Raw genomic sequence first — 24,111 nt, forward strand, 5'->3', positions numbered from 1 at the left:
TGTCCGTCACTGCAGCGGATTTATTCGCGACTCTACTTCCGTGCATGTGCACCCCCACAGTGCGCATTGCACCTACATCACCGTTGCCCCGGCCCATGCTGCGTGGCCACCAGGGCCGTCACCTGGGTCTCCGACGCCGGTGTGCTTGCGACCTCCGTAATCTGCCTTTTAGCCGCATCATCGAGGTGGTCGAACACCATCTCCCCCACCTGCGCAATGAACAATGACGGCAACATCACACAAAGTTTAAACGAGCAACTACAGACGTTCCTGTCCCCACATTACACCCAAGGACCTTTCGCTCTTCAAGTCACAAGAGCTTCCGCGACTCAACACCATATGCCGGCACGCTGATTTCACAGCGCATGTTCCGCCTAAGGGCAGGGGACTGCAGATAACCATTCGCATGGCACCATGCACAGCCCGTAAGCCTTGAGGAATAACCCACCTCGAAATGATCAAAATGGCCCTCCTGGTGCAGCCCCTCCGCGTACTCGTACCCCAGCTGCATGATGTGCTTCACTTCCTCGTACTTCTTCAGTGACAACATGTCCATGCGCCCTGGGATATAGAAATACATAACCGGGCAATCATAACCACGCTGTTATGCAGTACACCTTGCAGTACCCGGGCTCCTCAAACCATGCCATCGTACGCAATACACTGGGACAGGAGCCCCCCTTGAGGCTTAGCCTCACGCACCACCAATCCGGAAGACAAAGCCTTAAGGAAGCCCTGTCCCGGCTGTTCATTCACTTAACAATGTGTTGCGGCATTCTCTTCAACCTGCCGTACCCTGTCCTGTTTCCGTATGGCTGGCTTACCCTTGCGAACCAGCTTGGTATCGTTGAAATAGTCAAAGATTACCGCCGAGCCCCCCGCCTTAAGCAACTCCGAGTTGTCTGCAACACACCCAGGCAAGGGGCGCGAAACAGATAACCCAACGCAATTCCTCCTCTGAACCACATCGTACTCTCATCTTGACGCGAGTGAAATTACCAACAAGAAAAGTGGGGTGTGAAGCTTAACATGTCCAATCAATCACAAAATGCATCCAAAGATCAACGAGAAGGGAAAAGAAGTTGTACAACGAAGCGCTGATGACCGTCATATCGTACCGTTATAAAAGAAGTCCGGGAATGAGCCGTCCACGCAGTACTTGCCCCGGCAGAGTCGCGCAAACTTCAGATCCAACAGCATGGGGATGTGCGCACTCGCCATGGCCGCGTTGATGAGGTCCCTCTTGTCCGTAAAATCGGTAATGCCCACCTGTGCCATGTTCGGCAACGTTGTAACGATGATGGTGGTCTTGCCCCTGCGGAAGGATTTTGAAGAGGGTCCGGTCAGCGTGGCGCAGCGGATCAATCTCCGGAGCCCGAAGGCATAGCAGGAAAACTTGGCCGAGTGTGCATTCGGCGTATCTAACGTGCAAGTCGGTACGCAAGTTCACCTAAAGCCCGATGTACTACATATCCATCGTTGGCCCACGTTCAACGACCCGACCTACATCACGCCCCAGATCACGCTTGTCAGCCAACATACCCAAGACCTAACCCAAATCACAGCGTAGTATTTCAATGGACCTCGATAGCTGCTCTGCTTCACCGGAGCTCCCTGCCAAACCATCCAAGACGAACGCAGCTGCAACAAACTTCACGACCTCCAAAAGCACTCGTGCAGCATTCACACCGAGAGGGTTACACAATGCACACGCCTTACCTGCATCGCTCGGCGGCATCTGCGGGCAGCAAATCATCTAGCCATTGCTCAATGAGGCTCCCCCATACACCAACCAAGCCAAGCGGCCTCTCCCAGATTCCATGTTTAACGCTTAGGTCATATGCCCGCTGGAGGACCGTGTCGGCAGGTATGCCACATGCCGCGAGCACAGCCGCTAGAGCTCCACCACTAGCTCCGGCCATTGGTACACGTGTGAGATCGTAGCGCTCGGCAAGATACTTCATAGCACCCAGCTGCCAAAAGAAATAGATGCCAGCACCTGCCCAACTTAGGGTTTTCGCCTTTGGTTTAGACACTACAGGTAGGAGGACAAGCGAGGGAAGGCGGCAACAGAAAGGCGCTGCACGGGGTTGGTGTGTGGGCGAACGGCTACAAAGGCGACAAACCGCAACGGAAATGGCATAGCGATGGCTTTAAAGCAAGGGTGGTTTGTGAACCCAGTGTGATAAGTGCGTACTTTTCAACAATGGTAATCGCGAATTGAGCCTTAAGCTCCCGCTAGCAATCACGGCACTTCGGGGAGCTTACCTTCGGTCTCCATAAGTTGTAGCTCGGTAGGCGCCTGCATCGCAACATCTGCATTCTGGAAATAAACCAATGTTTTGGAGCGCCGGTTTGCGGACGCCTGAGAGCGGGTCAGCGAGTACTGATTGCTCGTTCGCGATGCAGACTTGAAAATGCAACGGCTTGCGCTCGTCGATGCATGAACACTGCTCTGTAGACGCTGCTGCATATGTGCTGAGTGCTGCATTTTGCAGACGCTCCTTTGAGGAGGTGACGCAAGCCCTCGTTCAAGCTCCTTTAGCAGGTCAGGCACTGTAGCCACGCTACACAATAAGGTTTGAATGAACAGATAAGAGCCTAGCGTGTGTTGGTAAGTAATTGGGCCTAAGCACAACAGTGGCAAATGTCCCTGGATCAGCAAAAAAATGTTTGTCTTCCGCCTTTTGCGCCTTAGATGCGAAATGCAGGAAACGCGCTACACATGACTATTCCCATGTGGAGCAACAGTCCCTTGTATGTGGGGCGAGCATCTCAATTTGCAAATCCAGTACGGTAGTACTGCAGTGACAGCCAAAAAAATATACAAAAGCTTGGCGAGTAGAGTTCATGTAAACACATCCACGTTCGTTCCTGCAAATATCACCCACTTAGCATTTACTTAAATAGACCCTACTAGGCTTAGCCAGGTTGTTCGCCTGCTCAAATTCCAGTTTTCGTAGCTGAGTAGGGCATCTGCCTGCAGCCTCTGCTTCCACCAGCCAAGGTAGGGACCCAGGTATTTTGGTGCAATCGCAAATGGAATGCCGATATTGACAGGCATTGACAAGTTGCGCGTTTATGCCTTCATCAGGCCGTGCCAGGCCAACCCCTAATCTGCCAGATTCACCGTGGGTCTTTGATTTATATTTACTTTAAAGGAGGCTAGAATGGGCATTTGTCAGCCAAGACAGCATCTTTGAAGCTTGTGCCAAGCCTGACGAGCGTGTTATGCTTCTATTGCACTTGGTGCGCTAACTGTGGTAAGCAGGTATTCCTTGTGGCATGTATCAAAAACGCTAGGCTTGAGACCCCGCTTACCCTCCGTCAGTAGGATGCAAGATAATGCCAGAGCGGATGTGCGCTTTGCTTAATTGCAAGTCGTGATGGGCGTCGGATCCCATGCAACGCACAAATTACCTGCTTACAAATTATGTATACTTAGACGGCTTGTGCAGCTATCGCAGAAACTGCAGCTTCAGAGCTGCGAATTTTCTTGGATTTACGTTTGTTGGCAGCGTGCGACATGCTTCGCATTGTTTCAGCATCATGCTTGTGCGTCATGCACCTCTCCATGCAGGTATTTATTGTGGTATCCTTATCGTACGCCCTACTTGAGGCATTCCATTTGGAATTTGGTTTCATTGTTAGTGACAACCTTGGTACGGCCGCGCACGACGTAACTCTGCCGATGGGCTCGCTGGATCTACCTGTGGATGCAATCCCAGGAATGTCGAGGGATAAAACCGAGGGCATCGTTACAAATACTACTGTGCCGTCCGCCATCATCCTACCTTTCCCTCCACCGCTGGCGGGCCCCAGCCAAGAAGGCCCCTCAGTCACATCGAATCAACTAGTCGACGTTGGCGCTATCAGCAGCATTGAGGTCATCGAGGCTGAGACTCCTTCAGTATATCACGTGACGCCCATAACAAAAGAATCTGCTTCGCCGCTATTGTACGCGCCATTATACAACACAGCGATGTCACGAATGAAGCTTTCCAGCTCGCCCGGTCGCCCTGGCTCTGTGGCGCCGTTTGCCATGTCGATGCTGACGCCTACTGAGCCCCCCAGCCCATTTCCCGGCTTCCCATCTCTATCAAGCTTTGAAACATCTCGCACTAAAGCAGGTAAGCCTAATCTTTAGCTTAACCGGCGAAGGGCATTCCTGTCATCTACCCGCTTTTAACTATCTGCTCTCTTTGGGCCGTGGTCGCGCCACCTGAACCACAGCTGTTGCCGTGGCGGAGTTCACTGGTGCAGAGCCAACCACTGTTGAGACCAGTAGTCCTCCGCTAGCCCAATCAAACGATACAAACTCCAGCAGCTGGGGCAGCAGTTCCTTCGGCGTGGGTAGCCAGGGCCATGTACCTGTCTTGCACCGGCCTGTTGACGCCGGACACATGGACGGCTTCTGTACGAGGTTAGCAGGCGCGACTCCGTGGCCGCCGTCGCACCCTTTGCAAACGCCTATTTCCTCATCTTATGCAAGCCGTGGTGATACAGCGATTTTTGACCTCGACCGATTTGATGATGAGGGCCAAGAGGTAATCTCGGCATCTCTGCCAGTGAAGGGTTTGCCGGCCGGCTCCACCGCAAATAAGCACGGCGACGCCACTGCTTCCCAAGGGCCGCAGCGCCAGCATGTGAAGCTCCGTTTTCCATCCCGAAAGGCTTCGGCCAGTCACAAGGATGTCCCGTGCGATCAAGATGTGCACCGCCCGGGTGTCTTCTCCAGTAGCAACAGCGCCTGGACCAAAAACATCTCAGCACCTCCGGGCGGTGATGACACCCCAGTCTGGCCACCTTTGCTTCCTGAAGGCCCTGCGCCATTCTTTTGCCAAGAAGACATTGGCGATGCGGCAATCTCCTCTGAAGCAACGAGCGTAATGAGGAGCCTCCGCAATGAAACTCCTGCTCGCGCGGCACATCCATGGTCGTCCGCCTCCGGTTAGTAGAGTGCTGGAATTTGTTGTCTGGGAGCGCGACAAGTTTCGTCTACATCCGAGGCGTGTATGCTATAAACCTCGGTTCATGCCATCGCTTGTCATCAAGTACTGTCCTGCCATTTCTGTATATAGTGTATTATCCATCGTAGCAGTTCGTGTTACCGAGCGCGTACACGTGGTTTGTGTCTTCAACAGGAGGCCGTCTATTGCCTAGCGTCGACGGGACAGGCCAGCGGCAGTTCCATCAGGAGCCCGGGCGCGAGTATGCGGCCGTTGCGGCAGCTGCTTCCATCATGCTTTCTAATTTCAAGGTGTATGCCAAGAAGGTCGTGATGGCAGCTTGCGCAGGCGATGAGACCACTTTGCGGACGGCGCAGGATGACCTGCATGCGGTTTCCATGCAACTGCTCAACTTGGAATTGGCGCCACACTCCTATACGACTTCGATCGGCGCCTGCAGGGCGCTCGCATACAGCACGCCCCTTATTGGTATGCAGCTTAACGATATGCACTCATCCGCCGATGTTCGCGCATCCGCTAGCATTGGATCAAGCGGTGGCGGGGACTGGACAAGTATGGGCAGTCGAACTGCTGTGAATCGGTCTTCAGGCTTCATCCCAGAACATTCGCCCTGCCAGTCCTGCAGTACCGAAGCCAGTGAAGCCGGTTATCCACCCTCACCACTTGCAAGCGTCCTTACGACGACGCCAGCGCTTAGAACAGGCAGCGGTGCCAGCGACGGCGCCTGGGATGATGGTCCACGGGTCTTACCGGCTGACGTCGACTCCTATCTGGCTGCCTTGAGGGGCAGAGACATTTCGTCATCGGCATGCGTGTTGGCTAACTTTCAGTCAAGCCTGTCATTCACCGGATTGCTGATCAACTCAGCCTGTCGTCAGTTGTACCTTGCTCAAGAGGAGACGGCTAAGTGGCGAACGCGGGCGAAGACTTTGCGTGTTCAGGTGGGCGCCGGACACGATCATGTTAGCGGAGGTTTGACTGTGGTAAAGAAGTGCAGTGAAGTATTGGTGTGCGTTGGGCCGGAATCTGATAACATGAAGGACAGCATTGACGGCAAGATAAGACTCGTGGATTGCGGTCTCTGCTGTGAACATTAATCGCGGTGCTGCACGTGAGAACTTTGTTGATCGTGTTGATCATAGTTTATTTTTCCAAAGCTTGACTCTCCGCTATTATCCTGGGTAACAGCGCGGCCAAAACTTGAACCCGCAGGGCTCAGCCCAGATTGTTTCCGCGGCTGAGGCGTTGCTAAACCCGGAGGATGCCGTTGCGCCCGGTGTCTCCCCGGTTTGCGACAACCCTTGCAAGGACATCACCAGCACTTCCGTCGGCACCCATGCCTCCCCTGACTGTACCGACATCAAATGTGGACTTTTGAACCACGTGCGCACTGCGTCGCCTACGTAAGTCCACGCCTGTTGCATTTTGAAACTGCCTCCCATCAAGATTGGAGCAGGTCTTTCATTGATTAACGGTGTTGAGCAAAAAGTGATGTGCAACAGATGGAGTGGCCGCATGTGATCTAGAAGAGTTTCTTTGAGTTGCCCTGTTCTATGATTCAGGAAGTCCGTGGATCACTTGGGAGTGTCCGGGCAGGATGTAGCCCCGGGGATTACACGGGCCTGGCATATTAATCACTGTTGCACGATCCATCCATTGCTACTGCAGGACACCCTTGGAGAGCTGCTGCACAGCGAGTTCGTCGGGTAGCGGCGGCGGTAGCTGCGAGGGCCCACAATCAACGAAATCAGATGGCTCCGAGGGGCCTGAGGGTAGTAGCATTGCCCCGCGGCGTCTGTGGCGGCCGCAGGAATAATTTTCGTCGAGAGCCATGAGCGCTTAGCTATCAATTCATTTCTGCGCTTTTTAGTCTGCGACTATGATAGGATCGTGAATGAGCATGAATCTTGGCGCTGCAAAGAGCCTTCCGCGTGCAGAACTTTTAGTACCGATCTTACCGCGGTGTAGCTCCGCAGGTGTTGGGATCGTGTAGGTGGCGGTCGGGAGCCAACGATTCTGCCGGGGTTTCGCGTCAGATGTGTTGGCAGCGCTGCTTTAGTAAATTACGCGGGATGTACGTAGTGGCGATGGTACTTTGCAGGCACTAAGTGTCCCCCCCCAAAGGGGAACTTTAGGGGATTAACTAAAGGGGATAAACCATTGCTTAATTTGAAACCACCGTGCAGGCTGCAGGCTTTTAGTACACGCCGGGATTACAGGATGCGCCGGGAATGCTTTACGAACCGCACCATGGGTAGGTGCAGCTCAGCAGGTACTTTGTATGCAACATTAAAATTCGCTGCCGCAGGTGTCTAGGCTGCATCTTGTGTTGGTTTATGTGTCTAAAGTGTTTGGGGGGACTAATAGGCCAGTGCATAGTGCATTCAAGGCTCTTGGGAACCGGTGTTCGTACGTGGAGTTATGAATCGCGCAAGGCCTTGAGTTCGGCCATACTTCTTTTGAGGGTTTCACGGGACTCCATAGAGTAACCGAGGATCCTGTAGGAGGGGAGGTCCTTTGCATGGCCGCTACAGTCGCTGAGAAAGCGACTTCCCCGATAGCTTGTAAAGCAGTCTGAAAGGGAGGGTCTGTATGACACAAGTCGTTCCAAGGACTTTGCACAACATTTTGTTTCTAATCTTCAACCGTCATCAAGCGCAGTGCCATAAGCGAGGTTGCGCGACCTTCGCCCAAATATGGCCCGCGGGTCATTCTCATAATCAATGTCTCACGGAAATAGCCACGCAACTACGTGCTGCCGAGGTTGTCACTAGTGCAATTACTTATCCCAGAACAACACCATTATGTAATGAAATCTCCCTGAATTGATGGTCCAAATGCCGACAAGTTCACAGCTGCGCGTCGCTTTGCAAGTTGTACAGCTTACCAAACCGTCACTTGCTGCAACCTTTTACCCAACCCTTTGGCCTTCGTTCCGCCTTCGGCGGTGTCCTAGCTTTCATGCTTATCGAGGTGGCCATACCCAGATATTAGTGTGTCGGGACCCGCTTTCCGAACCTGTCTCACTGCGGCACGTTGCAATATTTTGGCAAACTGCAAACCGCAAAAACAGTGACGGCCCGCAGGTTTTCGTCCACAACCGCCGTCTAACCAGAGCAAGTAAACCCAGATTGCCATTCCCGTAGCCTATCAGTCAACCTGAGAATTATCATTTTTTGAGCAGGTTAGAAATAAATGATTTAATTTAGTATCCCTCTCCATCACAATCTGCTTGTTCTCTTAAAAGCTGCTTTAGCTTGAACGCGCTGTTATGGGCTGATGCGCGAACCTAGCAGTGCCTTTTGCGAATAACAATGTTATGTTACCGGTTAGATCAACAAGCGGCAACGGCAGCTGGCTCTTACAATTGTGACAGCGCTTGCCCATAGATGTAAAGGAAGAGCGCCCTGGCGATGGATTCCAGCCTCTAAAGATGGAACGCCTCCGATCACGCTTCGCCAATTATTTCAGAGTGGAATCCGTGGCTCACCTAATGCAGCGCAAATGGTGCAGCGATGTCTCACATTCCTTGTTGTCGCTGATGCTGGGTCCATCGCAGATGCCATGGAGGCATAAAAACATTCAACTTATGATGGTTATTATATTCCAATTTGCTGCTTTGCACTGTGTCTCTGCGGATGCCAGCTTGTCCGGCTTTCCCGGCAGTAGCAGCGGAGAGACGGACACAGGTAGCATTCACACCAGTTTTGGGTTGGGCGCCACAACCACCTCAGTGGCGACGCCAGCTCCAGTCAGTGTTAGTGTTGCGCCACCTTTCGTCCCCACTGACGCAGCTCGGCGCTTGCACTTCATGAATACTGAAGTCGCAACGTCAGCCGTACGGCTGGTAATCGTCAATGACGTCGCCGGCCATTTTGAGGTCCTGGCGGGAATACTCGCCCGGCTGTACACTCTCATGCAGAAGCAACAGCGACAACAACTGCAGCAACAGCAGCCATCAGCTCATACGACGGATCTGTGGATCGAACCTCAGCCACGGGTGTTGTATACGGGCAACGCACGGGCACCCGTCGATAACGGTCTCAATGACTGGCTCGGGAAGGAAGTGGTGGGGGCGTTTTCCTGGCACCCGCTCACGGCCTCGACTGCCATCACGGATATAGCGCAGCCTCCGCCGCCACCTCCTGGGCCTGGGTGGCGCACACCCGCAGATGTGATCATCTGCGTGTCCGCAGAGCTGGCTCCCAAGGTGGGCCAGGAGCCGGGGAGGCACACGCGGGCGAGGGTGTGGAGCTGGGAATGGGTGCGGAGCGTACATGGGAATTTGGTCAACCAAGGGCAGGAAAGTGGCGCGAGGGAGACGGACACAATAGAGGACGAAGGCGTGCTGCAAGAACTGCATCAAAGTTGCCCGGAGGTCATTATGTCCTCAAAACAGAAGGCTGTACACCGAGTCCCAGGCCTGGTCCCCGGTCTTGGCGGTTGTGCCTCCGCCACTGGTCCACTGCCCTTTACCCATAACCATCCCACTGCCTTCCTTCCTTCGTACAGGTGTGCAGAAATGTGCTCATGGCGGTGCAGCCCCGGCTGCTGGTGGTGGTGGTGCACAGGGCGGACACGCACACACCCAACGCGCGCATCCTGTTCCTGCATCCTACCTTCGAGCTCATGGCGCTCGCACCCCACGTGGCCAATCTTAGCAGGTGTGTATACGCACCTCCATCTGCATTTGCCAGTGCGAGTGTTGCTGCGGAGTGATGCGCGGGTCTGCACGGGCACGGCACACACTCTCCCTTCCTGTCCCCCACCCCCAGCCCTCCTGTCACCCGTGCCTTCCGCCGAGTCCCCAATCGGTGTCCCGACCTCTCCCAGCAGCAGCAGCAACAGCCAGCCCTTCTTCCCCCTTCTACGTGAAGTGGACTTATCCTGCATACCGTACCCCTGCATCGCTTTCGTGTAACATCGCACTCACGCAGACCGTGCTGTTTCTCCCTTTCCATCCATTTCCCCTGGCCTAATCTCCTGCCTGGACCACTATCTGTGCAGGTGCAGCCTCCATTCTTGGTGCCGCTCATGCCTTCCTGCTTCTTTCCCACTTGCTTGCGCTTCATCTTTGTACACTTCATCTTCTCCCATCGCTGCCACGCACTTTGGCATCCTCGTTTTCCTTTCTTTTCGCTTCTCCCTCTCTTCCTTTGCCCGTTGTGCTCGGGTGATGTTCTGTTTCCTTGGTCCTTCTCTAATATCCCTTCTGGTGGCCCCCTCAGGCACATGCTTAAGCGCTCTGTAGACTGGTCCATGCCGGTGGCGGCCTTCACACCCAGGAAGCCCTGCAGGGCGAAGAAGTGCCTCAGGGGGTTCAGCATCCAGGTGCGTGTGTCCGGGCGCAGGCGACATCTGGGGGCACGTCCGCGACATCAAAGGCAAAGCCGCGGGAAGGTTGAACATTATGCCGGTTGCTAAAGAGAGGCAGCAGGACAGTCGCCAGCTGTAGGCCATGTCCCGTGCGTACTGTGTATACTGCCAAGCACTCAGCGTTCCTGCCTTTGTCGTGCTGGTCATCTGCATGGCAACGCTGCCCACCCGTCTACGCTTCGCCCAGGGCGCGCTTCGGCGCTTCAAGAGCCGCCACGGCAATGGCTTCACCCGCGACTACGTGGGGTTGTGGCAGCGGCTTATGCAATTGAGGGCCACCGGCCAGGCGGTGCCACCGGTGGTGGTGATGGGTAAGGGGCAGCGCGAGGACTTGCTGCTGCCCCCGGAGCTGGATGACCGGGTGGCCTTCTACCCCTGGCTCAAGTACCCTGTAAGTGCTGCATGTAACGACACACTGTGGGGCTGGTGCCTGGGGTTAGGGGCTGAGGAGTGGGGTGGTAGGGGTTTCGCTTCGCCGCGGCAGGGGGTGCAGGGGCTGAGGGACAGGAGCTGCACCCGACGGGGGTAGCGTCTGGGCGACACAGGCGGCGCACGGATTTGAGAGCGCTGTTGTGCGAGATGTGGATCTGGATAGGAACAGGGATGTGAACTCGGGCACTTGGCCGCTCAAGAGATTGTGTGCGCTTTGCGGCAGACCTGATGGCGGTGGGGGATCCGGTTTGTGGACCCCGATATTAACCCGTGGTGCGGACGGGGCGGTGCAGGGCGACATGCCATGCAGGGTCCTGGACAGGAGGGCCCCTGGGGTTGGGTTCAGTAGGGTGGTTCCGAGTCCGGCTGATCCGGCTGACAATCGTAATGCCGGTTGACCGCGGGATTCACGTGTGGGTTGCGACGGCGTAAGAGCTGTACTGCTCCACTCCGCTCCCCTTGCCGCTTTGCAACCTTGTCATTCATAGGCTTGAGAGCCGCAGTTCCCTGTTGGGAAGTAAGCGAACCTGTTTTTTCTCCTGCCTTGCCTTCCTGCCTTGCCTGGCTCTGACCCCGGACCTGCGCATTCGCTATTGGTCATGTCGGACTGCCCTCCCGGATTGCTTCACCTTCCCCCACATGGGCCCCGTCTTAATCCCCCACCCTTACCCTCACCTGGGCTTCAGGACTTCTGGTCGCTCATCCACCACAGCTATGCGCTGGTTCCTGCATTCGGTATGCCCGTTTACTATGAGAGCCGCATCAGCAGCACCATTCTGGCGTCCCTGCTCACTTGCGTGCCGGTCATTGCGGAGCAGCGCCTGCTGGACACGTACACCTTTCTGGAGTGAGGCGGGCAACTGGATGGGGGCTGCGCGCTGCGTGCTGGGAATTACGACAACATTTGCATTATTGGTACTAACTGGAGGGGGTCAGAGGGAGCGATTTGGGGGGGGAAGGTGTTCAGCAGGTAGTGAACGCGCAACACAGCGCCAGCGGGGTCAGAGGGTTGCATCAGGAAGGCCAGAGAGGGCGACTGGAGGCTAGTAAGGTTCTTGACTGCTCTTCAGTGCCCTCCCGTGGTCTTCTTTCTTGCGCAATCTCCCGTGAATATGCTCCTCCCGCCCTCTTGTCCCGCGCCGCATCAGAGAGCGCCACGTGTTCCTGCGGCAGCCGGGAGAGGACGAGGCGGCGGCCATGGTGCGCATCATGGGTCTACCCGAGGAGGAGGTCTTTTCGCGCCGAGACGCTCTGTGCGCCTTGCAGCAGCAAATGAACGAGCGCGCGGACGCCACGTTGACACGTTACCTGAGCCAGGCGTTGCGGGACGATGGCGGTGGTGGGGGAGGGGTTGGCGATAGTAACGGCATGTAGTGGATGACGGTGGTAGTGCTGCTCTGTAGGCGTGTAGAGGAGGGTTATGGATCCAAGCGGGGGTCAGCAAGAGGTGGGGGGATTGATCGAGATCGAAAGGGCTTGCATGGGCGGCGGAAGTAAAAGAGGCGTTGCCATAGCCTGGTTTACCGCCAGCGGGCGTCACGTGCAAGGCTTCCCCGGGGTTCGGTTGTTGTGATTGGTTGCGAGTTTAGGATTGATGGCGGCTAGTGGCCTGGCCTGGCGGTTGTATGTGTTGGCTCCGGCGGGAGGTTTTAAACGACAGTTTAAAACTTGGCATGTCCGACGGTACAGCGAGCCTGTGGACCCGGTTTGGCGTCTTGTAGAGCGCAGCGGCACGGCACCAAAAGATGTGGCCAACGCGCTCGGTGAATGGATCTTATCGTGGTATTTGCTACTGTTGCACCGCATGATTGGCGACCACTGTTTCCCACGGCTCTCTTCTTGTTCCTTTTCCTTAGCTTCATGCATGCCAGGCCTAAGTGCCCACCGCCGACTTGAGGCTGTGGCCGCTCAATCCAGCGGGAGTACACGGCAGCTGTTGCGACAGTGTGCTCTGTCAGAGAGCAGTGCGGGAGCTCCGGGCCCCCTCGCAATGCACTCTGCGCAGGGGGATTCCGACAGATGGCTAGATACCAGATAGGACAACTCAGAGAAAGCAAGGAGGTGTCACAAACAGCTGAAAGCGTCCTTGACATCCGGAGCCGTGCAGCTGCTGGCACCGCCGTGGTGATCTTTGCCCGAGCGGAACAACCGCCGCCGCCAGCATGGCGCTGTACTTCACGTCCGTATCCGCGAAGTCATCCACCCTGAACCCACCTCCAACAACTCCGCCGCCAACGACCCCCCTTGCAACCGTTATATCATGTCTAGAGTGCGGATAGGGGATGTTTACCAAACATAACCCCAGATCAACAATCCGGACGATTACCTCAGCGGATGTACGACAAACCACATGCAGTACATGTGTTGACAAATACCGTGTGCAATAATGCTTTAAATCGGAATGCAGGTTTCCATCAACCACCTGGCAGAGGGGGCACAACCTGACACAGCGCCGCAACTGTTAAAACAGTTACATACACGCACACAGGCAAGGCTGGCAGGACACGTCCGTGCGTGTCCCCGCCAGCCCATGTTAATCAGTTGTGTACGTACCGATATCGTACTATACTGCAATGTACGGCACTGATCTTGGCAGTTGCCAGACGGAGTTGGCCCCCAGCGCCCAGCAGCCGCCCCTCCCAGGTTTACCCCCCAGCGGCAAAGTAAGCTCTGTGGGCTCGCGCTCCTACACGGCTCATGACTCAGCTACAGGCCGGGCCGGGCGGAGTCAGAGCCTTAGACGCCGCCACCCGCCACCATCTGGGTCACGGCAACAAGATGCGCCGCGGGCGGAGCCAAGGGAGGGCGCAGCCACGGACGAAGTTGCCAGCGGCCCTGGGCGCAGGAAATCAAGACCCACTTGGGGGGTCCGCTGCTACCACGGCTGGAGTGTGCCGGTGTGACAGGTGCCGAGCGGCCCCCTCTGCTTAACTTACGGTACATGGGATGTGAGAGCTTGCGAGCCGGATGTCAATGTCTGGCTTACACAGCCGGAATCCCCTCGGAAATGAAGGGTGGCCCAAACTCCTTAAGCCAAGAGTGGGAAGGGAAGGTCAGCTTCTGAAACTTCTGAAACATGCGAGCTCGCCACACCTTCTCGCGTTGTCACTGTAGGCTTTCGCGGGTTCCCATACGCCTGGGCCTCATGGCCACTTGGCGGCTTGGTGGGTCGTCTGGGTGGCAAGGCTCCTCGGTGATGCGTTTGCTAGGCGTGTTGGTGACTAGGTGGGTTGACGGCCTGACTGTTAGCAGCCAGAGGGCTTAGCGGTTTGGTGGTGTGTAGATGTGTGCTGCTTCCTATTGTCTGGCCGATTGGGGAAGATTGGGTGCGAATCCCACAGAGACCGCGACAACGGCGAGTTGTGTGAGTTTGATGCATGACGATGCATACCTGTGAATCAGCCTTTGACTTGCAACTAACCCTTGCTACACGAGGCATTGGACTTCAAAATGCAAATGGGTCGGATCCACCCTAAACTGGGGTCCCCACTGGGCCACCCTGGTGGTGTGGAGCTGCTGTAAATAGCAGTCAGCATAAGGGTGTATTAAGGTGGTTCGGTGGCGGAGGTCTAGGAAGCGGGACAGCTGGTGGGTAAGAGGCCAGAAGACCAAGCGACGTACGACAAGTGCCAGATGGGGAACACTCAGAGCGGTTGAGGATTGTGTACGGAGGGGCGGACAGGGCCGCATGATGCAAGTAGTGGACGAGTCGGCGAATTGTGACAAGAGCAACCGATGCGGTTGTATCAATGGCAATCACCACCGTCCAAAGCTGAGCTTTGGTGTTGTGCTGCTTCCCTACTTTTCAGTGCGTTTGTTGGCTTCGTGTGACGTGTCATCTTAATAAAGTCCTGGCAACTCGTAAGTTTATGGGCGGCACAACGAGGTGTATAGACAGCGTTTGGATATCGAGAAGCTTTCTAATAAGCTTTAAGCTTTCCAAGTAATAACGGGTATGGAATAGTATTAAACCAACCCATGAAAGGCCAGAACTGCGCCACGCTGCTCTAGCTAAAGATGAATAATTGAACTGTGCGTGTTCGGGCCACACAACGAATTGCAGACTCTTAACTTTCTCGTAGCGCTGTTATAATGAGCTGTGTAATTGGTATCGTTTTGCTGCCAAAAGTCCCAATATAATGTTCGCCTGTACTGGACAACAACGGAAGCCTTGCAACGAGTTAGTTATCACAGTTACTCGCTCCGTCATGCGTCAACGGTCACCGGCAAATGTCACTCTGAAGTATCGGAGGACCCTTCTCCTGCATTTGCTGTCAGGGTGCTTGGCAGCATCACACGACACATTAACCGCATCGTTGTCTTCTGGCGCCCGTTGACCCGGAATTCCACAGATTGGCCGTTAGGCGTACCGGTAGGCGTAAGAGCTGTCGTGCGGCCCAGCTGTTAAGTAACCACTAACATACGCTCTTACTTGTGATCTCTGAGGTGTGAAACTGTCGTTCCTTACATGAGATTGGCTCAAATTCCGCAATGAGTGAAGCCGCCGACAAGTGAGTTCCCTGGACGACAGGAATTCTCTCAATACGCTACTCATCATTTTGTTCTTGAAAGTTGCGGGGCTGTCCGTAAGGGATGCCAAGGTGCACGTCATGCTAGCTGTCTGGGCGGCGCCGCACGAACATCCAGCGCTCCGATATGTTGCTGCGTGTCTCTTCCTCTAAATGTGACGCATAGTAATAATGCAATGTTCGCGGTACTGTAGGGAAGGTTCATCCGAGGCAGTGGCGGGCAACGATGTCGCAGCCCCAGTACCCGCAGCTGACAAGGCTCCCGCCAAGCCTGAGATCCCGGAGGGCTATAAAATTCTGAAGGAGGGCAAGGCGAGCATCCTTCAAAAAGGCAACGAGGTGTTTTACAACGAGGCACAGGTCCGTATTTTGGGCTGCACAGGGAGCTTTAACCGCCGTTAACGGTTTGCGAGAAGGCCAAGGCGAGCATGCGCGCCGTTCGCGGCAATGGACAGGAAGAAGAAAAGTCTGAGCAAGACGCAAACACCCACACCCACGTTTCGTTGCTAATACATAGCCATAAGCCCATGTCGCCGGGGAACGGCCCTGGCCCTTGTAACGTCCTGGCCCACGGCCTCGTCACACCGCTACATGGAACTCGCATCCGCCGGTAACCCAACTCCCTGTTTCTCAACCCCAACCTTGCTGTGTTCCCCAAGTTCCCCCTGTCCAGCCTGCTCTTCCTCACCCGCCGTCCCTTCGGAAGCCTTTTCCTGTCAACCCGTTCTCGTCCCCTCCCTTGACCTCCCATGCAGGTCACGAATCGCGATCTCTCCGTGGCCTGCCTGCGCCTCTTCCTGCGCCGTCGGGAGAAGGACATCGCCGCGGGGATCATGAAGAAGGGCAAGGTACGTCACAGCTGCTGCTGCTGCTAAAGCTCCTGCTACTGCTGGTGGTGGTGGTGGTGGTGGAGAAGTGGTAGGCCGGGTGCACGTGAAGTCACCCGGCGGTCTCGACCCCCGGTGGTCCTCAAAGCTGTCTGGGAGAGAGAGAGAGAGAGAGAGGGGGGGCGAGACATTGGGGGAGTGGGGATAGAGCTGCCTCATGTCGGGCGGGGCGCACCTGTGTGTGTGTGTGTGGGTGTGTCGGTGAACCTAATAAGTCTAATAAGGGGTGCATGGTGAAAGCACGGAGTCGCATCATTAAAAGAGCGTGGTCGACACCAACTTTTTGTTTCATGTTTGACTGAACGTCAACTCTCCCCCACACCCCCCTCACCCCACACCCCTCACCCCACCCTCCCTCACCTTCAGAAGGGCGGCTCCCAGGGCCCTCGAGGTCCGCGTCTGCTTGAGGGGTTGGCAGCTAGTGGGCTGAGGTCTATCCGGTATGCCCTGGAGGTACGACAGGGGTACTTTCGTGTTGACGGAATACGTACATACGTACAGGCATACGAAAAGGGCACACCACGTCCTGATTTTGCAAAAGGACATACATACATACATACATACATACATACTAGATTAGGCACTACTGGTAAGGCACGTCTATTGCCCCCGGGAGATCCCGGGATCGAGACCTGTCAGGGTCAGAAATCGTCCCGTTGATGTAAGTAAAGCGCGCCTAGTTGATGGACGGTGGTGACCTGGGATAAAGTGAACCTGCGAGCCGACCAGGAACGGAGTTGGGCCGCTGTCGACCCGGCAGATTCCGTTGGATGCTGGTGGTGGGTGCGGAACCTGAGCGTTCCACTAAGAAGTTGACTAGGGTGACTGGATGAGGGTGCCCCGAAATACCGGGGAAGGCAGGGTTTCGCAACTGACGATATACCCGGGTATATCTGCCACAGGTGAAGATATACCCCCCTGTTCCACACATCATATATACATACATACATATATACATACATACATAGGGAAAGCGCCTGTGGGCCCATAACTCCTAAGGGCTGAAGGGTGACTGGGGGATGGGGGTTACGAGGGTAGGTGGGAAGGAACCTATAGATAGAGCTGGTAGCGGGAGGTTGGGGGCGGAGAAAGGGGAGCATCGTTGGCTATAGGGGACTTGAGGGAGAGCGGGGAGAGGGGTAGAGAGGAGCAGGGAAGGGCCTTTTTCCCCTGTTGTCGAACCGAGGGGCGCGAGTGTTGGAGGACCCCGGGAAGGTGGGGACGTTCGAGGAGGGGAGGGGGAAGGCGAGAGAGCACCAGGAGGACGTAGGTTTCCGGGGATCAGGAAGTAAAGAATTGGTGGTAGCAGCGGGGCTCGGATGAGGGGGAGATGGGACCAAAGAAGGGCCGTATTACTTAGGCTCGTCTGCGCTGCAGGGTTGGGCTGTTTTGTGGAGGGACGAGGATGGGAGCTTTACCGCAGGGGGCAGGGTGAGAGGACTCCGGAGGGGCAGCCGTTCCGGTCTAGTGACGGTAACGGAGAGGAGCCGCGCGGGCTACCTCCCTCCCCCTGCGGACTTTTGGAGGACATAGAGCTGTGTGCGTCGTGGCGGGGTTTTCTCTATCGTGGTTTCGTCTGGCAACCCCTGGCTTAGCAGTGCTTTTGGTCTGGTACGCTGTTTCTTTGGCTGGTTGCATCTCCCCTGGACCAGCCCAGAGGGGGAGAGGTGGAGGAGGTCAGTAGTCTTAAGGTGGCTGCGAGACGTCTTGTGGTTTCTAGCTCTCTGCGCCTTTTCTTTTGGAGGCCATTATGTGTTTCGTGTTGCTGCGGCCCTGTTGACCTCCCCCGGCCGGGACGCCCCGCCGGCCGGTCTCCTCCCCGGGTTTTCCTTTTGAGTGGGCGGAGTGGGCGGACGTCAGAGAGCCCTAACTGCCCTAACTGAGTCTTGTGGAGGTGGCGCAATAGTCACCCACATGTGCTCAATGTATTTCCCACTTTTTTATCCAGTACGAAACTGCCCTCCCGCCCGCCCGCCGGCTACGGGCTCCCGGGGGGTCGTGGTCCCGCGGGGGCTGGTTGCAGGTTCCGGAGCTGGCTCGTATCGACGCCAACGACCTGGACAAGGACGCCGTTGCCGCCATGGGCGCCAACGTGGCCCTCAACGGGGGGGAGGCGGCCGCCAAGATCCGGGTGCTCTGCAGCGATGCCCGGTTGACCATGCTACAAAACCCCGGGGTGGGTGGTGGGGGTGGGTGGTGGGGGTGGGTGGACGAGGTTTCATGCAAGCGGGGTGGGGAGGGGGGAGGAGTGGGGGGCCACGAGGGACGGGGGGGCCCCGAGGTGGGGACCCGGGGGCCAGAGGGTTCCGCAGTGGTGGGGGAGGGCCGGGTTGGCGGGTGTTTGCAGCGGCCTTCGGTGGCCGCATAGGAGGGGAAAGGGGTTATCTGGCCGCTGATGACGGGAGTCCCTTTCAGTCGGGGGCGCACCTACCTACGTGACATGGCATTGCTGGCTCTCCTCTGACCTCTGACCTGCATGCCTATCTACCCACCTACATACCTGCATGCAACTAGCGTGCAAACGGATCATCTACCACGTGCGCGGTAGCCTCCTGGGCCCCGCTTTCCAACCGCCGTGGAAAGTAGGAAAGCGGGGGCTTAGCTATTATAAGCTACATTTGAGCGGTAGGAGGCCACAGGAGGCTACCGCGCACACGTAGCGCTACCACAGCACATCATCACCAGCTTGCCACGTGCCTTGAGAAGGAGAGCTGGTGGCCTGTCCTCCCTAGTCTGTCCTTACACGTGCGCTGCTGCTGGCTACAGGCGTACGACGTCGTGGATCTGGATCCGTACGGCACGCCCGCCCATCTGCTGGACAGCGCCATACAGGCCGTTGCTGATGGTGGCTTGCTGATGGTGACGGCCACCGACATGGCCAACCTGTGTGGAAATAACAGGTGGGCTGGGGGGGAGGGGGAGGGGTGCGGGATGTGGGGGTGGGGTGGGGGGCCGCGGGGGCCCGGGGTCTCACCCGGAGGTGAGTTTAAGTTCCGGTCAATCCCAATTGCTGAGGGGGGGAACGTGAGATGAGGTGACATGGCGGGAAGTAGTTGAGGTGGGAAGGGGCCCTCAAGGGCACCACCGGACTTAGGAGAGGGCGGGATAGACAGCTGTTCAACTAAAACGGAACACAACTAAAATAGCAAGGCACGGAGGGAGGGAGCGAGGGAGGGAGCAAGTACGGCACGGTACGGGAGGGCCAAGCGCTGCGGCCAGGGCCCGTCTGGAGGCTGCTTGGAGTTGAGGGCCTTGGGGAGTACGACACGATACGGCACCATGCCGTGAACTCCGTTGGGGCTTTGCTTGCTTGCGTAACGCACGCGCGTGTCTTTCTGTCTGTGCGTCGGCCTGTGTGTGTGTCAGCGCGTGCGGGTCCATGGTGCCGTACTTGCGGCTTGGGTTTCCACATATTGCCTTAGGAAACACGCCCCCATGGACATCCCCCACCCGTCTAGGATAGTCGGGTCGGTCGGGTCGGTCGCGTGTTTTTTTTGGGGGGTTGGGAGGAGCACTTGCATACCGACAGCTTTTCAGTACCAGCAAATCAGCTAGTTCTCCAGGCCAGCAGCAAACTTTATGCCAGCTTTACGACAGCTCTGTTTTACTACTTTTCCGCCGCCTTCACACCTACGTTTCTACACCTACTTCTTTACGGCTTGGCAATACTACTTTTTCTGCTTTTTAGTCCTGGCGGCTTAGGTAGGTAGTTTTTCCGACATCTTCTTCACTTCGTCATCCCGAGGTCGCGGTCTTCACGGACGCCTTTCGGTCAGTTATACGTTTGGTACACTCTTGCCCTGGCAGCAGCTTCACTCGTGTGTGGTTCATCTTTCCCCCCCGTCCCCCTCCCTCCCCTGCTTTCCCCACCTCCGGAACCAGGGGGGGGTCGATGACATCACACACCGCTTAGGACTCACTAGGGGCAGTTTCAGACCTCTTGAAAACCGTGGCAGGCACTTCATTTCCAAACTTCTCGCCTCCCCTCTTCCTTTTTCGCAGCACCGCTTGCTGGGCTAACTACGGCATCTATCCCGTACACCGGTCGTACTGTCACGAGATGGCGCTTCGGATCGTGCTCGCCTGCATTGAGACGCACGCAGCCAGGTGGGACACTACCTTCCACTTCCCTCAACAAACAAGAGAACAAAAACACACATCGGCACATCGGCTGTGATCTGACTTCTGAATACAACAACCCCCTGCGCGTTCCCTCTTCACCTTCCCTCCGCCCACAGCATCTTCATCCCCACAAGGACCTGCGTCTTAATCTCCCTCTCACCCCTCTCACCCAAATTTGGCCTCTTGTGTGTCGCCGCACCTCCCACTGCAGGTACAAGAGGCGCATCGTGCCGCTGCTGAGTTTGTCCGTAGACTTCTACGTGCGCGTGTTTGTCCGCGTGTACACCTCCCCCAACGACGTGAAGGACTCCCCCTCCCGTCTCGCCTACCTGTGGCAGAGCTCGGGATGCGACTCGTTCTGGCTGCAGGTGGGCTAAGGGGGCGTGCCCAAAGGGGTCGGGAGGGTCGATGTGTGAAGAGGGGAATATGCGGGGGAGGGAACATCGCCCCCCCACGCGGCTGGGATAGTGTACGGGTGTGGTGTGGTGGCTAGAGGTGTGATTGGCGATATGGGCGTACGTATGTATATGCGTACATGCTAGGAAGAGGAGGAGGAGGAACAGCCGCGAACGTCATTGTGTATTGGTGTGTTTTGTTACCGCCCAATGAAACCAACTGTGCGAGGAAATGGACGTTGAAAGGACGCCAAACCATGTTCATGACCGTCGCCACTGCCGCTGCCGCTGCTTACGCCGCCGCCACTGCTGCCGCTGCCGTCTCTCCCCCCCCCCACCCAACCCCCCAACCCCCTTGACAGCCCGTGGGTCAGAAGCGGCACAACAACGGCCAGAACAAGTACCTGCCCGGCTCCGGACCGGCAGTGGAGCCGCGCTGCCCGGACACTGGCTCCGGCTACCTGATGGGGGGTCCCATCTGGTCGGGGGCCCTGCATGATGTGGAGTTTGTAAGCGGTAAGCCTTAGGGGGTGGAGGTAGTGATTGGGGGGGAGGTTGTGATTGGGGGGGAGGTTGCGATTGGGGAGGTTGGGGAGGTACGCAAGCCGGGCAGTGGATGGAAGGGAAGGGAAGGAGGTGGGCCTTGCTGCTGTTGCAGCTTTTGTAAGGCCCTGCTGGCGACCCTGCTTAGCCTAGCTAGCTACCTAGTCACCCATATAGCTTCACAAGTCCCACCATTAATTGATTTTATTACTGCGCTGTGTTGTCATGACGCTCTTGTGTTGTATTGCGATGTGTTGACATTGTGTCCTTGTGTCATGTGTCCTTGTGTTGTGTTATTGTCGCTCCTCGTCAGATCTCCTGCGGGAGGTCGAGGAGGGGGGCACCCAGCGCTACGCGCAGGTGAGAGGAAGTGCTTTCGAGTAGAGGGTTTTATTGAAAAGGGGGAGGAGAATGGTTGGATGAGTGAATAGATGGTCGTGGCAACAAGGGGCGAGAGCTGACGACCACTAGACGACAGGAGTCCGACGAACCGCAGGCCCCCGGGGCAGATCTGGCACTGGGGATTTTAAAGTCGACGTGTGGGGCTGGCGAGGCTTCATTATGATGATGGCGCACGGCAGTCCGGGGCGGCAATAGGGATCGATTACAAGCGGAATGCGGCATGTTGCATGTGCTATATAAGGATCGGGGGCCGGAGGGGGAGGGGAAGGAAAACGCCCGGAGTGCGGCCATTCTCTGCACCTTTATGGTGTCAGCGTATCCGTCGGATCTTAGCTATCCACTGTTGCCGCGCACGTTTTCACGACGTTCCCGTACATGCTCGCACGTTACTCCGCGGTCCACCAGGCGGTCAAGATCCGGGGCTACTTGCTGACCGCCTCCCAGGAGCTGCCCGACGCGCCGCTGTACTACAATCTTCACGACATTTGCAAAATGGTACGGCACCATAGGGTTCACGACATGGATCGCAGCCTCGGCCTTAAAAGATCTCCGAGGGCTCGAATGACCGAACTCGGCGCGTTACGGCACGGTGACATGTTTATATACCTCCCCGCACACTCTTTCCACCGCCACGGCAGCCTGGAACACGTAACAGCGCCCGTGCGGCTGCCCGCCCACTGGTGCGACCCCGGTGCCCCCGGTCGTCTGGACCTGTACTTATGCCTCCCTTGCGCGCGCCTTCCTGCTCTTCTAACTGAGGCCAATGCTGTGTGTGTGGCCATCACCATCGCCATCTCCTGCACCGCCCCTGCAAACCCTGGCCGATTCAGAGGATGTCAATGCCGTGCCCACCCCGGCCCTGTACACATCCGTGGTGGCCCCGGTGGCAGGTGCGGATCACGCCGCCCAAGTCAGACCAGTTCCGCTCGGCGCTCGTTCACGCGGGATACAGGTACGACCTCCCTGATAGGAGGGGAGGGACCTGCGAGGAGGGGTGTTGGGTGGGGGAGACTTTCGGTGTGTGTGTGTGTGTGTGTATCCGGCACGGCGTGCCCGAGGTGGACAGTGAGAGTATCCCGACTGGATTGGAGTTACATTGGGGATACAGAAGAGCCTGGGAAGGGCGGAGGGGGCATTGGGGAAGAGGAAAGTGCCGAATGCCGAAGGGCCCAAAGAAGCCCAAGGTCACCGTGTGGCGGGTCGGGTGTGTGGCGAAGGCGGTGGTTGCTTGCAGAGGAGGAGGGGAGGCGGCCGCTCTCTTTCTCTTTTCTCTTTCTCGCTCTCTCTTCCCTTCTCCCGTTCTCTCTCTCTCTCTCTCTCTCTCTCTCTTCTCTTGTGTCTTTTGCTGTCTTCCTCATCATTCTCTTGCTGCTGCTGCTGGTGGGTTACGCTGGCCTCCGACTCTCCCCCGCTGCTTTCCTCGCGGTCAGGGTGTCCGGCAGTCACGCCTGCCCCCTGGCCATCAAGACCGACGCGCCGCCCTCCGTCGTGTGGGACATCGTGCGGTGCTGGGTGAAGCGCAACGGGGTGTCGGCTGCGGCGGTCAAGGACCCGGAGTCCTACTCAGCCAAGCTGCTGGCCAAGGAGGTCCGTGCGAGGGGGGGGAAGGAAGAGGGTTCCTAACGGGGCAATAGGGTGGCTTCGGGGCCAGAAAAGGTCCCCAAGGCGCTGCAAATGCTGCGGCCGCTGCATCACACATCCTTTCCTGAGCCATTTCCCCCTCCCGCAGGGCCCTCTTCGCCTCTCTCCGGGGGCAAAGCAACTGTTTTGACTCCCCCGGCCGTCGCCCGATCGCGGAGTTGTTGCGAAAACGCAGCGAGGGGCCTTGCCTCGCGTGACGTCCTGGCCCATCGACCCTAAAAGGTCGTTCCGTGCCGGTCTTGTCCACCTTCCTGTCCCTGCGTCCTGCGTCGTGTTCCAACACGCGCCACACTACCTTGTCTAGGTCTAGTCTGACCTGCTCTGTCCTGTGTCCTGGCCGCAGCCCACTTTCGAGGCCAACTTCTCCATCGTGGCCTCCGCCATGGCGCGGAACAAGGACGACAAGATGCCGCGTTTCGTGCACAACCCAGCGTACTGGGGCCCGAAGACGCGGCACGGCAGGTGGGGCAGCGTATCCATACCCACACGTGGGCCTTGCACGCATACACACGTGTGGGACTTACATGCGCACACAGTGCACACCAGGAATCGAACCTGAACTCCCTCGGGGGAAATCCTGGGATTGTAAAGCAGATTTCGCGGGGGTGGTTTTTCTCATTAAGCATAGGCCCGGTGGGCTAAAGGTTTGGTTCTTGATTTGTCTGTGGCCCTGCCTTCCGCCTTTACGGTGGTCGCTCGCAGACCGGACAAGACACGGCCGCAGGAGCAGCAACAGCAGCAGCAAGATGGTGCCGGGAGCCGTGTGGGCGGCAATGGGTCCGGAAGACGTGGAGGGGGTGGCGGTGGACGCCAC

At 56.9% G+C, this 24,111-nt stretch overlaps 4 protein-coding genes across 4 annotated transcripts; 3 read left to right on the top strand and 1 right to left on the bottom strand.

Moving 5' to 3' along the window:
* Nucleotides 1–77: 77 nt before the first annotated feature.
* On the bottom strand, nucleotides 78–2,703 carry VOLCADRAFT_104567 (uncharacterized protein; the record flags this gene model as incomplete). The annotated part of the gene is made up of 6 exons (XM_002950111.1): nucleotides 2,269–2,703; nucleotides 1,720–2,035; nucleotides 1,119–1,315; nucleotides 825–902; nucleotides 449–561; nucleotides 78–209 (listed from the first exon to the last, which is right to left on the bottom strand). Exons 1-6 carry the CDS (start codon nucleotides 2,489–2,491, stop codon nucleotides 78–80), a joined length of 1,059 nt encoding a protein of 352 aa, XP_002950157.1. The 5' UTR covers nucleotides 2,492–2,703.
* Nucleotides 2,704–3,231: 528 nt separating this feature from the next.
* On the top strand, nucleotides 3,232–6,786 carry VOLCADRAFT_90478 (uncharacterized protein; the record flags this gene model as incomplete). The annotated part of the gene is made up of 6 exons (XM_002949994.1): nucleotides 3,232–3,249; nucleotides 3,581–4,130; nucleotides 4,234–4,950; nucleotides 5,145–5,911; nucleotides 6,183–6,373; nucleotides 6,639–6,786. 6 exons carry the CDS (start codon nucleotides 3,232–3,234, stop codon nucleotides 6,784–6,786), a joined length of 2,391 nt encoding a protein of 796 aa, XP_002950040.1.
* Nucleotides 6,787–8,781: 1,995 nt separating this feature from the next.
* Nucleotides 8,782–13,975, top strand: VOLCADRAFT_104568 (uncharacterized protein; the record flags this gene model as incomplete). Its single annotated transcript, XM_002949995.1, has 7 exons — nucleotides 8,782–9,180; nucleotides 9,483–9,634; nucleotides 10,199–10,301; nucleotides 10,534–10,737; nucleotides 11,465–11,625; nucleotides 11,927–12,117; nucleotides 13,893–13,975. 7 exons carry the CDS (start codon nucleotides 8,782–8,784, stop codon nucleotides 13,973–13,975), a joined length of 1,293 nt encoding a protein of 430 aa, XP_002950041.1.
* Nucleotides 13,976–16,593: 2,618 nt separating this feature from the next.
* VOLCADRAFT_60094 (uncharacterized protein) lies at nucleotides 16,594–23,856 on the top strand (the record flags this gene model as incomplete). The annotated part of the gene is made up of 10 exons (XM_002949996.1): nucleotides 16,594–16,647; nucleotides 18,218–18,370; nucleotides 18,961–19,094; nucleotides 20,197–20,301; nucleotides 20,528–20,684; nucleotides 21,074–21,220; nucleotides 21,990–22,151; nucleotides 22,547–22,608; nucleotides 23,087–23,243; nucleotides 23,641–23,856. Coding segments are annotated over 10 exons (1,347 nt in total), but the record flags the coding sequence as incomplete, so codon positions are not given.
* Nucleotides 23,857–24,111: the final 255 nt, after the last annotated feature.

The sequence above is a fragment of the Volvox carteri genome (genome assembly GCF_000143455.1).
Source record: "Volvox carteri f. nagariensis unplaced genomic scaffold VOLCAscaffold_17, whole genome shotgun sequence".
Lineage (NCBI taxonomy): Eukaryota > Viridiplantae > Chlorophyta > Chlorophyceae > Chlamydomonadales > Volvocaceae > Volvox > Volvox carteri.